This window comes from Trematomus bernacchii, unplaced genomic scaffold (genome assembly GCF_902827165.1).
Source record: "Trematomus bernacchii unplaced genomic scaffold, fTreBer1.1, whole genome shotgun sequence".
Lineage (NCBI taxonomy): Eukaryota > Metazoa > Chordata > Actinopteri > Perciformes > Nototheniidae > Trematomus > Trematomus bernacchii.
In genome coordinates, this window is record NW_022987547.1 from 9949481 (window position 1) to 9968629 (window position 19149).

At 40.6% G+C, this 19149-nt stretch overlaps 1 protein-coding gene across 1 annotated transcript; it reads right to left on the reverse strand.

Moving 5' to 3' along the window:
* Positions 1–565: 565 nt before the first annotated feature.
* Positions 566–18813, reverse strand: arsb (arylsulfatase B). The gene is given in 9 exon segments (XM_034123140.1): positions 566–3162; positions 3894–4025; positions 10642–10712; positions 11841–12084; positions 15722–15761; positions 15763–15930; positions 16882–17072; positions 17155–17341; positions 18345–18813. Coding segments are annotated over 9 exon segments (1545 nt in total). The 5' UTR covers positions 18591–18813; the 3' UTR covers positions 566–2896.
* Between the last annotated feature and the right edge of the window lie 336 nt (positions 18814–19149).

Below are 19149 nucleotides of genomic sequence, written 5' to 3' on the forward strand. Positions count from 1 at the left end.
GGTTGTTCACCACAGACGGGGTATGAGAAGTGCTAAAGTGGTGAGCTGTCGAGCTGAGAAACTCGTAGGCCTCGGTTTTAAGAAGAAGTGGCAACATCTAATTAAGTGAGCTATCCCATCATCTTTAAATGCAGAGTTTTGATTGTAGAGTAAACTAACAGAACAAGCGAATGACAAATTTGTAGCCTCAGCAATGTAAGAAGTGCTTTCCCAGAAACATAAAATAACCATGTGGTATTCTGGTAGTCACCCATTATCAAATCCCTGTTTAAATTCCATTTAACAGCCGCTTTGGTACCACTTTTTTTAGACATATGCACTTGAGTGTATACAGCCTACATTAGAAACCTCTTATTCTTAAAAAGCAAGAATAGGATTTTAAATGTGAAGCATGTGAGTGGCATCACACATTTGCCTTGGGTGAACCATAAGGAGTGAACTGTTACCAAGTAAATAATTAATTGAAATACGACCTAAAATCTCAAGAGCCACTCATTAATTAAGCATTTAAGTTCATTCTGGGCCTTGGAAGCATTATTTTTGACAGAAAAATCCCAACTCAAGGGTCACTTAATGGCTTTATTTAGAGCTGTATCATCAAGTGTTATGGATTAAATCATTACAGCAATTGAGCTCACATGTCAACAGAGCAAACTCCATACATTGATGAAGACCATGTGACAGAGAGTTGAAAGCTCTGGAGAAAGCTAAGAGTAGACTTGCGTTAAAATGGATTTGTCAAACCACTCAAAAATGCTCTTTGAGATCAAAGACAAATAGATACACTCTCCTTTCAGCCAGTTATATATAGAGTTAAGTAAGCTTAGCTAAGAATAAAAGGTCAATACAAGGGGAAACAGCTAGCTTAGCTCTTTCTAGAAGAATTCGCCTACTAACACTTCTAAGCACATTAATAAACACATTATATATGTTTTGTTTGATCTGTAAAAACTCTACGGTGTAAAAATGATTATGGTTTTATAAAAGTTACGTGTCTAGACTAGCTGTTTCTTCCTTAAGCTAAGCTAACTGTCAAAGCTAACCCTCCGTAGCTTCACGTTTATAGATAACAGTGGTATCTAAACATTTAACACTTGGCAACAAAGTAAATAAAATAAAAACTCCCATTATTCCTTTACTGATAGACTCATATCCAGCTTATGATTTCATATCAAACTGTGCCATCAGCTGAGCACAAACGACAACATGAATATTAACAACAAAGTGCTGCCTTTTAGAGTGATAGGTCAAACAATTGTTCCAAAAAAACACATTTATAAAGGAAACAAGAGTCGGTGACATCTGACTCTAAACAGCCCTATGTTTTCCACGGTCACCAGCATTGTTGTTTGCTTGATCCGCTGCCAATCAATATACATGGCAGGTCAAGGGTCACAGCCCACATTAGGACGGGCCGCCCCCTCTCTGCAGGGAGTATTTCCTGTGGTAGTCTGCATGCGGCTGCCAGTGGGAGGTCAATCACCAGGAGGCCAAAGGTTAAAGAGGGTGGATGTATCAAGGAAATTAGTTTCTCCTCTTTAACTTCCAAATATGCAAATCCTTCAATTGGAAGTCTCAGATTTCCTTACCCTTTAGTATTCTTTTGTAATCTATGATGTAGTAAGAAAATATAAGATGTATCACCATAACTGTATCTAAATCACCTCTGTGAGAACTGCACATTCATGAATGACTGGCATGTGGGAGTTTTTGTTGAAGCCATAACATAATGGATATGTGAAGTGCATGTGAAGAAATTCCTCACATTTTCAACCTCGAAACAGAAATACACTGCTAACCCATTTAGCAGCTAGTTGTTAACGTTAAGGCAACTGGAAAGGGAACGAGTAAACGAAAAAAAGCACTTGTAATTAACTACATTTCAGCACAAAGAATCATGAATATTCAGTCTTTTTACAAACCATTTCACTACATTTTGAAGCCTCGTTATTATGTAGTATTTGTTTTCCGGAACAAATCATATAACTTGGATTCATAGCTACAGTACAACCAGTACACAGTTTCAAAGTGTGCACAAATAATACAATAATAATAAGTAAAGCACAGTTTATTTAAGGAAATATATTTTTAAAGTAAGAATTTGACCTTTTTGGACATTGAGTGGCCATGTAACAAGATGTAAATATAACGTGACACATTCTGCTTTCTCCTGTACGATCCGTAAAAACCTCCCAAAAGACACCATAGATTGGTTGGTGAAATATGTCTCTCAGGTATGAAAACATTCCTTCTGTTTGACACATACAAGGAGCCTGCGGCTTCTCAACAGTAGATAAATGAAGTGCTATACCTGAAACAGCAGGGAGATAAGGTCTTTACAAATCAGCAACATGTGTAGCAAACAGTGTTTACGCAATCGCTTTAACCAAACCTCTGTAAGCATTTCAGAGCTGGGACACATCGATCAATAGTAACGGCAGTACCAGTCAGTCAATTAATGGCTTTTTCCATTGGTTGGCGAAAAATAAAAACTCTTTGGCAAATATTAAACTAAAAGGGCACTTGGAGAACAAAGACCTCCGCCAAGGCCAAATGCCCTATCGCACAATGTAAACGAAAGGGAAAAACAACGCTGCAAAATGATATGGGATCTTTCTTTGACCATGCAATAGGCTAGAGGTTTTCGCAATAAACAACTGACAAACAAAGGAACAAAACCGAAAAACATAATGTAAGTGAAATATGTTCTTTAAAACAATCTGCATAATCGAGTTTAGACAGATTTAAATGATTGTGGGATAAAAACAGCTGTCTTTAAGTTGATATACATTAAATCTCACCATCATAATGTCTCTTTTTCTCAGCAGAAGAGATTCCTGCTGCTGAAATTCACATTTAACAAAGTGCTACAGCATTCATAACTGTCATTTCCACCCTATGCCCAGGGTCCCCAGGCTCCAGTGGGACCCGGGTCACATCGGGGGTCCTCATCGGGGAAGTTTATCGGTAAAGCACTTTTCTGGTATTGGTTGAGCCTAGTGAGAAGATACTCTACTACTGTGGGGAAGTGAGCGGATAATTCATTCCTCTCCTCTGGATCTTTTTCTATGTCAAACAGCATTACGGGCTTCAGTGGATCCGCCTGGGGGGGGTTTGAATCGGAGCTGTTGTGCCCGGGTCGCGGAAACCAAACGTCACAACCTGGAGGAAATAAGATGAAGGAATCAGATTGGCAACCATGGTGGGAAGTAGCTCAATACATTAACACAAGTACTGTATTAAAGTACAATTTTAACTTACTTCACCACATTTGAGAGAATATTACAATTTTGACTGCACTGCCTTTGTCTGAGAGCTGTTGTTACTTTTTGTTAGATACATTTATTATAAAAAACAAACAAAATATAAGCCTGTTCAATAAAATGCTGGATTAAATCACTGGCTCCCAATATTTTTTGATTCATGGCCCTTACCTGCTAACCAGTTAGCTAGACATTTGAAAACCTCTCATTTAAATAACTATTTAAGGCCTAAAGAGGTAAATGTATATTATTATAACCATATACTATATATTCATCCAATATTTTACAAAGTAATGCATACAGAATGATTGTCAAAACTGTTATTTTAATTTTCCTCTTCAATCAATCAATTCGCCACCCATTAGATTCATTTTGTGACCTTTTGAAGGGGCTTGACCCCCATTTTGGGAACCACTGGATTACATTTACTGTATAAAAACTAGTTTAAACTAGCTCTACCAACACCAGCTTCACAGGGGTGTTTTTTATACTTCTATATAAAAATATTTTTACTTTACTAAGGGATCCAGAAACGTCTTCCACCGCTGTTCACACAGATAAGAACTGTGTTTGATTTTCCGCTTCGCACTTAGACTAAACATGTCATTACGGTTGTCAGGAGATACGGACCTGGGTAGCCCGTCAGCAGCTTCCAGTTGGAGGATCGGATGGCGGCGTGAATGGACACATTGAAGCCAGAATTGGCCCAGGAGCCTCCGCTGACCACCTGAGCCAAAGATGACTGACGCTGAGTGCCAGGACCTGCGGAGAGGAGAGGACAGAGCTGATCATGGAGGTCATCCATCTCTAAAAATATGCCTAAAACTAGCACCCGCTGATTAAAACGATATTAGACTACCACTGGATACAAAACGCCCTCTGTGAAAGTCCATGTAAACCATACGGGAAGGTAGACTGGCACCGAAAGTCAGTGCATACCTGAGAATCGAGTGAAGGTGTCAAAATAAATACACCAATAAGAAAGACCTCTTTTCTTGCTGTAAAACCAACATTGAAGCTGCAGGAATGAGCGCTTCATAAGAATACTTCCCTTTAAGAACAGAAACTATTGTACGTATTCATTTCCTTAAAGTTTTAGGAGGAATTGGACTATTATGGTGGTACTGTGGTCAACTCAGCACCAGTCTTTTCATATCTGCCAAGCACAATGAATAATTTGCCATTACTGCTGTCGGGCAGATTTTTAATACAGTATCAAACGAGAGAAAACTGGCACCATATCACAAGTCAAGGCAAAAGTAAATAATTGGCCTTTGTTCTGAGGGTGTCCAGACATTTCTGCAGCCTCCTGCCACAATCCATTTCTCCTCTTATGGAAAATGTCTACCAGAAGTGAGCACATTTTTTTTTTTTAAGTGGCCTTGAGAGTATTATCAGGTTCATGCTGTGTTTGACCCCTAACAATATGGTCCTGATTAGACAGATTTGCAAGTCATTTCTGCGTCCTAACGCTGTCGAAAACAAGTATTTCATCACATTCTTTGCTCATAGACACAAACCCCACCCACACCAAGCCAATGTTCCCATCGGAGCTCCTTTTTATGGAGTGGATTCAACCACAGCGACATGACTGGAGAATTAAAACATTTCCGATCTCAGCGTTTTTGCGACCACATGATAAAAGCTCTGACATTGAAATCTTCACTGATCATTGCGGAAAAGTACATGTGGCTCTCTTAATTGTTCTCACATGCATTAAACTGGGTTTCTCAATGCAGAGCAATCCCGAACCACACCAGATCTGTGTAAACAACTTGCAGAGCTCATGTCCTTTACACGAGAAGGGAAAACTGCAGTATTGACATCAAGCGAGATTCAGGTGTTATGCAAGCAGGTGGGAGATTGAATTTCAAGCTTTTGCTTCTTTAAGGAAAGGAGCCTCAAACCCCAACTCACATACTGTCCATTTCTTACATTCATTCCTGCATGAGTGCCTCAACGCCAGGCCCTGCTCATCTGGATCCAAAGCAGGAGAATCCACAAATGGGCTCAAAGAAAAGGAGGGAAAGGCGGGGGGGGGGGGAAGTGGGAAGAGACCCTGAGAGAGCAGAAGGGAAATTTGGGGGTGATTTAAGGCTTGGGCCAAGTCCAGGGTTTCTCCGCGAGAAGTTCAGGGACCCCTCTGTGACCCATTTAGTCGGGATCCCTCTTCTCACACAGAATGAGAGCAAAGAAGGGGGATTTTGAAAAGCAACTTGAAAGGAGAAACTATGTAAAAAGGGGACAAAGCTCTTTCATGAGCTAAATGGAGAAAACGCCAAAAAAGGAAAGCATAGAAAGAGAAAAGGGGAAGAAAGTGGAGCAGTCTGAAAGGAAAAGAGGAATCTCAGGCTGGAATGCATCAGGAGGAGCTGGCTGTCACTGTGGTCGCTGACAATAAAGTCTCAAACATAAAACATGGACGCTTGTAAAGCAGCAGTGTCGTTTTTCACTCTCTTATCCTTCAAATGATTTAGACGGTGATGCTCGACAGTCAACTTTCAGGGTGATTTGAGCTCTGCTCGCTTATGGCTGTGTAAACAGAAGTGTCTAAAAATATGATAAATCAATGATGGGACTATAAATAAAGTATTCAGTCAAAACAGGCTATTTTGGTGTATTCCCAGGAGCTCTTGTCACATTTTTAGATGTGAGATGAGATGTTAAAGGTGTTAACTTTAGTAACTAAAACGACAGGGAATTAACTCAGCTTTAAGGAGATTTGTCTCACCTTTTAACTCAACTTTTTTTGTTTGTTCTACACACACCTTTTAATGTTTTTGTCGCACTGCTCCCATCAACCTCTCCATTTGCAGAAGACAGCTGTTTTTAGTTTAAAAAATCTTTGAAAAACATCACTGCACTCTTTCAACGGAAGACAGAAACAGTCAGCAACTAGCTGGCAAGTACATTAAACAGCATTTTAACAGCTGAATATATGTTGAGTTGGTGACACTACATCACAGCAAAAAGGGAGGGTAAATATCAGACCTATGTCCAACTTAATGTGTAAATAGGCAACCATTGGATTTATAAAGACGATAATCTGTCATGGTTGTATTGACAGCTTGTTCCACATGCTCAAGTGACCAAAACTAATCAATTAATGCTGTTTTGAACTATAAAAACTGGGTTAGGGTTACAACATTTGTTTGATGCAAATGTTTTGGTAATCATACCTTTTGTACCTTGATTTTGATTTAAAAAAAGGATGTTGCTACTGTTAAAAATCATGATCCCCCACCAGTGAACGATACCAGGTGTGTGTGAAGCTGAAACTGAAACCAGATCTCTGTAAAGTTTTCCAGGTGACTATAAATTTAGTAGCAGAATATATTGTACATCACATGTTAAAGAAGCGCTCTCCACTTTTACACACTGACTCAGGAGGAAGTGTAATCTGTAATAACTTTTTAAAGGTTCACATGATAGACACCAGTGAATAAAACTAGATACGACCCTTTAGAAAGCTGCTCCTGCACCAAAATAAAGTGCTCCATACGGTATTTATCAGTGATAATTCCTCAACCACCCCTTGCTGAAGAGAAGAGAAGTACTGTACTTCCAGGAGATGAATGAAGCGGTATGCATCTACTCTCATGACGACCCATTATGTGCCCATTATGGCACATCTGTGAAACATTTCAGCACAAAAATGCACTCCTTTTACCTCTTCTATTTTCGAATGTGTAACTAAAGGTGCAGCATTCTCCACAGAGACAGAAATAGTGGCCTCAGACCAGGACCACCTAATATTAAGTGGTTAAGACAAGAATGAGGCCACTCCACTGTGTCTGACAGCCGAACAAAAAAAGGGAGTCACATGACCAATTTCCTGGAAACCTCCCCACAATCACAGAAACTGTAAGCACACACACCCTGAACCTCAAACATCGACTATCTCACATTTCAACAATGTCGACTGATTACAGTTTCAACAGAGACTGATTACAATTTCAACCTTGTGTAATCAGCCTTCCTTACAACAGCATAACAAATAGCATTTTATGAGGTACAGTAATCACAAAGAAATAACCAAAAAGTGAAGACAATCAAGCCAATTCACAAAAATGATTCAGATTACATTTGTAAACACATGGAAGATGTTTTTAAAGAAAGTTTCTTATGATTATTCCATGTCAAATGTACTTTCACAGGCTAGATATGACGTGTACTTCATAAAGCAACCAAAATGAAGGGACATCCAGTGATAATAATCTCCATGTGAGAATCACCTCTCCTCTCCTCATAAACTCTTAATCCAATCAAACACATTTCAAACACCCATAATAAACTCAGCGTTGACTTTTAATGTGAGTTTAGTCGGACGTTATGCAACTCCATGCTATTCTTAGGCCCCTGTCTGCCTTGACTTGAGTTCATTGGATTCACGATGTCTGGCGTATTTGTGAATACTGGCTCAAACAATGAGCCTCTTGATACTTGTTGGGAAGAGAGAGAAAACAGTAGAATTACAACATTAGAAACCAAGCATCATACGTCATAGATTTCATAAACACAGATAGGCAGCACAAGGTTTTCATCATCTTAACAGGCTGTATCACATGTGTGTCACTGGCTGATTAATGAGGATTACAAAGAGATTCTCCATGAGTTTGTACTGGTGTCCTGCCACAGTCCAAACACATGACGTGTTCTAACAATTAGCTAAATTGTCTGCAGGAGTATATGGTTGTCTGTCTATATTTGTCAGCCTTGTGACAGACTAATGACTGGTGTATCCTGCATCTCTCTCCCAGTGTGAGCTGGGAAGGGCTTTTCTGATGACAGATTGAAGGATGAGAGGTCACTGGATATTTTTAAAGGGGCCCTGTTACACTCATTTTCAGGTTCATATTTATATTTTGTGCCTCTACTGTGACATGTCTCCATGCTTTAATGTTCAAAAGGTCTTTCTTAGGCTGGTGCCCCACGAGGACGAAAACGGGTTGTATCCGCATATTTCTCTTGCGTATAGCCCTTTTTGCCACACGAGGCCGGAACTAAACGATAGAAACGGACCCCGCAAACGATAACGGGTCCAAAGGTGGATAGATAGGGAACGGAGCGCTCTGGGGGGTCCAGCGGCTCCGTGTGATCGCCTCTATACGATCATTTTCTGATAATGATGACGCAATAGCCCCGCCTCTCCCCACCTCTGCTGCTCACCCCCGCGTCAAAGTAAACTGCACACTGAATTCAGAATATTTATCTTTCTCTCGATATGGACATAGATTAGACTTCACTCGCATTTGACAGGACGGAGACACGCAGCTCTGCTCACCTTCAGCTCCTCCTGCTGTGATGCAGCGGTGAACGGAGCAAAACACACACTTCAAGTCAGATCATCACCCTTAGCTATTTTAATTACCTCTCAAACTACCTAAACTAGTTATAAATATGTTTATTTTTACTGTCGGGTTTACTTACTGGATCAGCTGCTGCATGAGACAGACACTGACGCTGTCAGAAGAGAGGAAAAAGAGACAGGCTCCGTGTATTTTATTATTATATATCATTATATAGAGTCGTTATTATTTTTTATTATTATAACAAAGAATACCTTTGACCGGCACTTTTATAATTTTGTCCGGAAGATTTAAACTTTAACACACGTTGACCGGCAAAAAACTCTGCCCGGTTCCCTCGGCCCCCACCGCGGAGAATAAACAGAAGGGTAACCATGACAACCATGCTTCTTCGCTGCTTTTGTGGAGGAAGTTACAGCGCCACGTACAGGCTCGGCATATGTACTGCAGCTTTTCCAGCGGTTGGAGCTAAACGGAGCTGTCTCGTGTGAACAGACACTATCCGGTGTATATTGCGTGTGGACGGAAGCTTTTTTGCGATTGTGATTGCGTTTGTGTATGCGTTTTCCCGTATGCGTCCTCCTGGGGCACCAGCCTTATACTGCCTGTGCTGCAGCAACTCTTTTCACCCTCCGTCTGAAACCAGAGCCCAGTCTGCTCTGATTGGTTAGCTGGCCAGCTATGTTGTGACTGGTCAAGTCTTACATAGTGATGTCACTATGTTAAGGAAGTAAACAAAGGAGTCCAGGCCGGGGCGGGGAGAAACTCTTTCTGGAGGGAACTTTGGGATTTTAGCCTATGCAGACCATTTACATGCACAAAAATACCTACCAATTTTTATAGCTAGGGCTTGCATCAGAATTGGCTGAGATCAAATGTTATCATTTGAACCAGAATAGAATTGATCTAGCAAAAAACCAAACCAAAAACCTCCTCCTCATCTCCTAATTCTGCCGCAATTGCTCGGACCACACCCATCATCAAACTCTGACTTCATTCGGATGACTGTGTCTTGGTTTGTTTCAACATTTTTGCATTGACATCTAATAAACACATGGCAAAGTACTCAGCCTGTCTGGTAGTTCTCGCTGCAGTAGGTGTCTCCAGGATCACATTTGGCCCTAATTACTGAGATACTCACACGGTGCTAACAATAACAGCGTCGCTATCACTTGTATAAGTCCACAGCCCTAGGTTGCCAGTATACTCTTACATAGTGAAATATCTTCAGGAATCCCCCTCTCCTCCACACCTTTTATAATCAGATTAGACAGGGTCTCTGTCCAGGATATGAACTTCTCTTGACACAACTATTTCCGTGTCTTTTTATGTGAACAACAGAGTGCAACACTGTGGATGTCGTCCAGGACAGTGCCAAAAAAATGGTCGCTGTTATATCCATATTTTAACAAAATCCTACATATTTGCTTTTGCCATATTTCAGTCTGGACTAAGGCAGCTGGCTGACACACCATACACTGTAATGAGGGTTCACATTGTCCAACATTCAAATGTTATTGAATTATGTATATATTTGTACTCATTGTAGCATATAATTTAAAAATCCACAATAATCCATACATTTATCATACATACAAATTATCCTTAAAGTCAGAATGTTGTATAAGAAAGGGATGATTTTTTCCTCATTTCCTTTTCTCAATAAAACACAGAAGACATATAGCTGCAAAACGACTGAATGCAAACGGAGTTCCCAGACTTCTATAAAGATGTGTAATGATCTCAGCCTCTTGGCAGTATGTGCTGCAGTGAATACTTTTTGGTGGGATATCTGCAGCTTGTGTCAGCCAACGTTTGTATTTCACAAGATCCTATTTCAAAATGAATGTCAGACTCCTCTCTTTACCAGGTCTGAATGAGTGCATAGTGACATGTACACACACTTTTTCACCACAGTGCAGTTAGGAAACTCAACCTCAACTTTGTCCAAATCCACAAATGAAACCCTGCTGGAGGTATTACGTGTTATATGTTCTGATGAATATAAATCACAGTGCGGACAGAGTGGGAAAAACCCCATTTATGAATAATGAAGCATGTGAACTTACATGGAGCGATGTCATTATACAGAGGGTCAATGTTGTGCAGCAGCTCCAGTCTGGGTGAGGCAAAGCCTTTGCTGCAAGATAAAAAGTAACCGTTAAACATATGGATACACAACTAACACACACAACACCGTGTCTGACTCATGCACTGTAAAATCCTCGGGGATCTGTAAATCTAAACCAGCTGGCCATTGCTCACCATGCAGTCGTATGCTCTGACCGCACTCCACCACAGAGAAAACACACTACTCTCACTGACCACAGTGTCTGATAACACAACTAAAATAACTCCTGCCTGCCTACTGTTCTGGGCCCTAATTTGCCTTTTTTATTTTCCACCGGCCAAGCTGCTGTTTTCTGTAACAGGCCAATTAAATACAAGATGAAACTGTAAAAAAGCAGTGAAAACAAACAGCAGTTTGAGCCCTGTGTTGTTTTGCACAACACACGGCAACCGGCAGCAGTAAGCGGTCAGCTGACGTGCTTCAGCCAATCAGGTCAAGTGGAGGCTGTGAGTAGTAGTTTGTGGTCCAGGCTAAGCATTTTCTGCTGCAGCCCTTCATTTCCCCTGCTTTCACTGTGTCCACATTTAGTTTACAAATATAACATGTCAGTCATGTAGTAGTCAGTGACAGCCTGTGTGATGACCTGAGTACCTATTAACATGCAATGTAGTTTGTGGTGTGTCACCAGTAACTCAATCTTTGCAGTGTTCTCCAAAGCACAATTCAATATTCTACGGATAAAATAATTCTCAGGTATGTTCCCACATAAAAGGATTTGTAGCTAAAATAATGAGTTTATCCAAAAGCAGGATTTCATAGTTCTTAGAGGCAGAGGAGGGGATGGAGAGAGGATCAGGGGAGAAACGAAAGGGATGGAAGGACTACAGATTTGTGTGAGAATGACTGATGGAATTTCCTTCTCTTTGAGCTCCCATTGCCGAAGTAACAAAGGGCTTATTGAAGGAGCAGGGGCTCCTACAAGAAAAAGACGCTCGGTCAGGGAGACAGGCGGAGGCAGTTGGAGCTGGAGCACATGGGGGGAAGGATCGGAAAGAGGCACAGAGAGAGGGCAGGCTGTCAGATTTAAGAGCTGGTATCACTCACATTGTAAACTCTGACCTACCACCCAAGAAACGTCTTCAGCTGAAGAATTCAAATCCCACATGTGTGAAAGATATTTACAGTTCAGCAGCTCACCTGATTGTGTTCCACACGTTGAATCCGTCCAGTGGCTTGGTGCCGTTGGTGCTCCCTCCGGCCAGGCCAACGAGGGTTGGCAGCCAGTCAGAGATGTGGATGAGTTTGTGGCTGACGGTCCCGGGTTGCTTCAGCAGCGGGCTCGCGACAAACCCCACTCCCCGGATCCCTCCTTCCCACAGAGACCACTTCCTTCCTCGCAGCGGCCAGTTGCTGCCACCGCTCAGCGTCTGACCTCCGTTATCTGGGGACAAAATGTAATGTCACAAGGAGAAGAAGACAAAGGGATTTCAAATCAGTAGAGATAAGAAAAAGGCATACAGAGGAGATCTGGGGAGGTGACTGTGTACTAAATGCTTAAAAAGACTACAGCCTTGTAAGCTCTGTTTAGAAACCAATACCACTAATGCAGTATTTGGACAGAATGCAGATTCCATGTTCTTCCCGTGGAGAAGAGAGAGCAGCCAAACGAATATTCCTATGTAATGTTGGTAATGTTGCTTTTACTCCAGACAGACAATTGACATCTGTGAAAATACCTTTGAAGACGCAACACGCTGCTGGATAAAATGTCCAACAAATATTGTTTCCACTACCCTTACAACCGAATCATGTAGTAACATACATTAGTAAAAGGGCCTAAAGCCATGCGGGTAGTTACATTACACATTGTAATATTTTCTGTGATGTTGAACTAAAGGCGAGGCTCTAATCATGTCACCTTAGTTAGCCCATCCAGCATGCTAACATTTGTTATTTAGCACTAATACTGCTAAGGCTGGTGGGAATGTTATTACCTGCAGGTATTTAGTCAAATAAAAAGATGTTTGACTATTTACATTTTGACCTGATGATGGCCGATGAAATATAAAATATTATGTATATGTTTTTGTTTTTTTCATTTAATCGTTTATTTGAATAGGGACAATGCACATTAATGAACACTTTAGACAAATAATGCTTCAAGTGTAAATATGCAGGATTTTAGCTTTGAGCTCATTTCCATCCGTAGTCCCTGACATACAACATATAAGAACATGACATTTGTAAACATAGCAAAAAATAAATACATGATATGTAAAAGAGCAAGAGCAGCACACACAAGTATTTACCACATGGCAGTACACTATAGCAGCAACGACATATAAAGTGCAAGAGATGATACAAGAGATGCATAAAGTGCAAGAGGAGATACCCCTGTGTTAAAGTGCATTTAGCGGTGATTGCACGTCTGTTTGTTTCTCAACCATTCTTTGAGTTGACCTTTGAAGCTATTGAGACAATCCCGTATCTCAGTAGGGAGGCTATTCCACAATGAGCTGCCTTTAATGGAGAGGACATTTTGTCCAAAAGTGGTCCGTCTGCAGTGGACCTAACAGTCTCCTCTGGTTTCTGACCTAGTGCAGCGTCCAGTGTGTTTTTTGTGGATGAATTCCCCTAAGGGAGGGGGGGGGGCAGTCCATGTAAACATTTATAAATAAAACAAATTCTTTTAAAAAAAACTTTAAATTGTCAAAGCTCAAGAAATTGTGTTTTTCAAGGATGGTACAGTGGTGGTATGAATTTGGCTTTCTGTCAAACACCTTGATAGCTCTCTTGTACAGCTGTTCTATGGGTTTCAGGTTTGTGGCACAAGCAAACGTGATCTGTTATATGTATAACAGATCATGCTCATTTTCAGGTTTTATATTTGTATTTAGTTTCTCTACTGTGACACGTTTACATGCTTTATTTTTCTCATACTGCCTGTGCTGCAGCACCTCTTTTCACCCTCGGTCTGAAACCAGAACCCAGTCTGCTCTGATTGGTTAGCTGGCCGGCTCTGTTGTGATTAGTCAACAGCTTAGAGATGTCCCGCCCTTTAGTCTATCAGGTACAGTGTGTTGGACTTCTGTTGCAAGCCAATAGAAGTGCAAGTGTTAAGTATTGATGTCACTATATTACAGAAGTAAACAAAAGCAGTCCAATTGAGGCGTTTCAGGCAGTGTGGGGGAGGGATTTTAGCATTTGCAGACCATTTACATGCACAAAAACCTATATAACACACTACAGGAAAGGGAAAACCACAGAAAGCATAATAAACAGTTCATCCTGAGGAGGAAGTTAATGTGTGCATTTAATTAAATAGCAATCGATTCTGGCGATAACAAAAGTCAGTAGGATTGATCCTCATAGGAGCATGAATGTCTTACAGAATTTCATACAATACAATTGAAGATATTTCAGTCCGAACCAAAGTTGTAGAACGACAGGAATATGCTACCCATAAAGCATTGAAACAATGCAGCAATGCTCATCTATTTGTCTCCCCTGTTAGACAAACAGTCCAGCATAATATCCATCCATTTCACAAAGGCACACACACACACTGCAGTTAGAGTGACTGTCATCATCCCAATGAGCCTGTCCAGTATAAACACACTTGTCCAATCACATCGAGGCAGGGCTCTCTGTGTCATGCGAGTCCAGGAAGTAGTCTGTGCCGATTCCCGAACTGTACTGGAAAGGTCCGTCTGCTCCTTAATGCCTTTTCAAGCTGCTTTGGCTCCCTACAGGCCGATTCTCTCTTTTTTCTTTGCCAGCTTCCCCTCCAGTTTCACCTAATGCTCTTGAGCTTCATTTGCTTACAGTAAAGGCAGAAACTTTCGTCATGGAGGAATTCCAACGCTAGGGTTAATTTCCTTCCTGTTGAGCGTGATTCATCTGGGTCAATTACTGTATAACAGCTTACAAAAACAATTGTAGATATGACTAATGGAGCAATTGATAGACCTTACTCTGACTTATTTCGGGAAAGGATGTTTATCTTTTATACACTATATCCTGGTCACTTTTACATACAGTAACCATTGCATCACATTGAAGAAAGCAGGAAGTATCTGGAGTTTTTCCTCCATCAGAGTCTGCCCGGCACATGGCTGGCTGAATCCTTCCACTTAAAGGCAACCAAATGTGTAGAACAATGAAACAGGCCACCTACCGCAGGCCATAAGACAAACTTGCACTTTATTTTTGCAGCATTGTTCCAGTCTTCTAATTACCCTTTTTTTTAAACTAAAAATAACCCTCAAAGGAGTTACCTACTTCAGATGCAATTCATTACAGGTTCCACATGTGGAAACCTGAGAGCAGGCACATGTTTAGACGACGCTGCACGCCCCTTTCTTTGCCTTATTCTGTTCTTCATCAAAGGTCTATATGACGGGTCCTTTTTAAGGTTCAACCATACCGAGACTTCCGAGGTGTGCTTGAAGATAAACGCAAATGAAAGTGTTCCTTTAGTGTCATTCTGTTTGAAATATTCACATCCAGCTTGTCAGAGATTCTGACATTAAAGCCTGTGAGAATAAATACAACAAAACATTGCTCTCTAGTGGAAATCTAGAGCATTACAAGAGCTATGTTAAGATGAACCTTGCCTGGGAAACAGTGCATTCATTGAACTTGGAAGGATATTTGTCTCATGTGCCTCCCTCTTGACCACGTTGTTTAGGAAAGTGCATTATCTAACCAGCTGATACTTTAACTCAATAAACTCATCTAAACTCCGCTCAACCCTAGAAAACCGGCTTTGATGCACAAAGTAAATGTGATTTTGAGTCTGCTTACGTAAATTGTAATTGCTCTTTATTAAGCACTCACTGATCTGGTTTCCAATCTGGCACGCTATAAAAGAGTTAGACGGATAGAGAGAAGCTCAACTAATATCTATTTATGTGCAAATAAACAGCAAGTTGTTGTCATTGTGGATCTCATTTAAATCTCAGGAGTTCACTCTGATGAAGTAAGATGATCTAGAGCCTTTCTTAGATCTTAACATTTTCCCATGAGATTCTACAGAAGACATTTTGGTCATTATCTAGCGTTTCAGTAAAACATACCTGTTGAGAACACCAGGATGGTGTTGTCCCACAGCCCCCCCCTGCTGCAGGGCCAGGGTGATGTTTCCCACGGCCTCGTCCATGGCCGATACCATGCCGGCATACTGCCTGCGATGGGGGTCTTTGATGAAACTGTAGGGGGCCATGTAGCGCTCGGGCACCTGCAGCGGAGCATGGACTGCTTGAAGCGCAACGTACAGGAAGAGTGGCTGAAAGATGAAGATAACAGCATGTGAGGAAACTTCTGTGACTTACTGACGTAAACAACAGTAGTGAGTGCAACCAAAAAATACTGTATTACCTAAAAGTAGAGACTGATTATAAGGGCAAACATTCAAATCGAATCATTTTGATATATCGAAAGTTGATGGGAAACAGCTGCTTATTTCGACATCCAGCAGTTATGGATCATTCATTCTTGTTTCTACTAATGAAAGTCCAATTCTATCTCCTTAACATCTGTTGAAGTCTCTACCAACTCCTGCTGAAACAACTTCAAAACATTCATCTGCTACTCAGTAATATGTATCTAATATCTAATATATATCATTCCAATAACTTGTATATAGACTCGTACTGCACTATTCCACATGCTCACTTTATTTTATAACTATTTTTCTTTTTGTATTGCTCTTGCTATCTGTATTGTTATTATGTTGCATTATTGGAGAAGCCTGTGACATAAGATTTTCAACAACATAATTAATCAGTAGCTAAGTCAGTTTGACAATAAAGAACCTTGAACCTTGAACCTTGAGGGAAATATCTGTTTCTTTAACTGATGAATCCTCCACTACTGTATGTTCACCAGCCAGCCTCTCACTCTTTCTGTCTGCTGTTTTGTGCTTATCAGGAAGGGAACTGAGGTTTTTTTTTGTTGAGATTTTTGCTGTGGCTGTGAATGATAAAAAAAACTGTGAAAGGGAACCAAAACAGTATTATACTGGCCAAAAGCAAACATATGAGCTGCAACTCACTAATAAAACAAATATAAACAAAAAAAGGGAAACCCCTTCAGTCTAACTGTATACTTTGAGTGTCTAGTGTTTAGATAGGATAAATAACTCAGTAGAAATAAAGTTAATCAGATCATCCAGATCAGGACTTACTGCTCTACACTGTGACACTTTGTGCAGGTGTGTGACTCGAGTGTGTGTCACCTTGTTAGAGTTGTGTTTCTTGATGATGCTGGTGGCTCTCAGGCTGAGCAGCTCAGTGGAATAGTCTCCTTTGTATCCCGTGGCGACCTCTTCTCCGTCCCGCAGGTCCAATGCACAGCGACTCAGGTTCAGAGCAGCAATCCGAGAACAGTGGACATGAGTGAAGTAATCCTCGCTACCTGTGAGGTAACCTGGAGCCCAAAATAATACAATTAGAAATGTGTAATAATGGGAATAAAACTACATCAAATGCTTTGTGATAATTAGATATACCAAAGTATGTGTCAAAGCCCCGGCGTGTGGGCAGGCAGTCCTTCTTGTACATGCCCAGGTGCCACTTGCCCACCATGTGAGTGGCGTAGCCCGCCTCCTTCATCAGCTGAGGCAGCAGTTTCTCGTCCAGAGGCACACAGTAGGGCTGACAGGGCCAGATGATCTGGTGCTGCATGCCGGTGCGGATCTGAGGAGGTTGAAATAAACACATACTGTTAGGAAATACATTTTGTTGAAAATGCATAGACTGTGAAAACATCTAAAATAGCGAAAGGGGAACCGACAGCCTCTGTGGCGACAGTGATGCAAACTAAAGTTTCAAAATAACGACTTTGTCCTCTTGTTCTACTTTCCGACAATGTCCAAATTGGACTTTGCCCCATGGAAAGTTCTATTAAACACACTCAAATAAACAAACACAAAGTCATGCATTGGACTTTACTTGTCATCATGATGATCCCTTCCCTACATTTGACGGGAGTTATAGTTCCTTTTCAGATTTAGATTCTTCAAATTGTTACTACTTTTTAAGCTAAATAAACTATTTTTAACATTCTTAGATCAGCTGGAAAATGAATCTTCACAAAGCCTTTTTTATTGATAAAATAAATAGCCTAAATAAACTTGCCTTGCCACAATCTTAAACCAATGAACAGCAGTAAAATGCAACACACACCATAATGCACCAGTAATAAACTCTAAAATGTACACACCTTTAAATGATGTTGTGCAAATAAAATAATAAAATAGTTTTATCCTTCCTACTGTACTAACTTTTTTTTATATTTATATTTCTTGAGAACATTTAGTATTTAATTTATAACTTTTAATAAGTTGTTAGTATAGTTTATAAAATGGTTCTACATTTGTTCCTTGTTTACAATGTATTTCCTCTTCCTGTTTGTATGTACAGTATACGCCAAAGCAAATTAATTGTATGGGTGAACCTTTCAAAAAACCTGTTAATATTAATAAAAAACATCTTAAATAATGGTACAATTGTTTAACTTTTCCTAGTTTTAATTAACTTAGGGTTTGAATGCATGACTTTTTGCAGTATCTTCAGAGTGTGGTACTTTTGCACAAGGATCTAGAAGATACTTCTCTGACCACTATACCCTGCAGGAATCCATAGAAACCCAGCCATGCAGGGGTCTCACAGGGTGTGGGTCTCAGGGTGAGGGTCTCACCTGGTACCTCCCGGTCATCAGCAGGTTTCTGGACGGGGTGCACAGAGGCTGGACATAGTAGTTCTCCAGGCGGACTCCTGCCGCGGACAGCTTGTCCAGGTTTGGCGTGCGGATCTCTGAGCTGTGGTAGCCGACATCATACCAACCATAGTCATCTGCCAGGATGAACACGATGTTGGGCTGCTGGGAGGCTAACACCACAGAGGAGCTCACGAGAAACACAGCTATAAAGAGCGGATAATCCATCGTTAGTCTCAGGTAAGAACTCAGCAGAGCTCTATTAAATCCAACTCGTCTGTCACAATGTAAATAAGGAAGTCCGGTAGGCTGTATAAAACAGTAGAAGAAATAAAAACATGGCGAATAAAAGGCTTAGAGCTAGGTTGTCATAACTTCTTCTCTTTTTCGTTATAACATCCACACACAAAAAGTCCCTAAAGTTTTAAAATTACTGCGTCTAGCTGTCACTTCCGTGTCCCGCAGATTGAAAACACTGCCTTGACTGCAGTAGCCAATCAAAGGGCTGGAAAAATCTGACAATCACGTGAATGAAAAAACAGCCAATCACATGAGTGAAAACACAGCCAATCACGTGAGAGGAAAAAGCATTCAGTCACATGAATGTGTGGAACCCATACTAACTAAAGAAATTCATAAAACCTGCTGTTAAAATAGGTAATTGAATTAAAGCAAAAAAGCTTAGTTGATTATTGAAATATATTAATGATCCTTTATATTCGCTGTGAAATTGATTAGATACTCTTTTCATAGTAACATTTTCTTATGAGCTCAGTTTAAACATTTA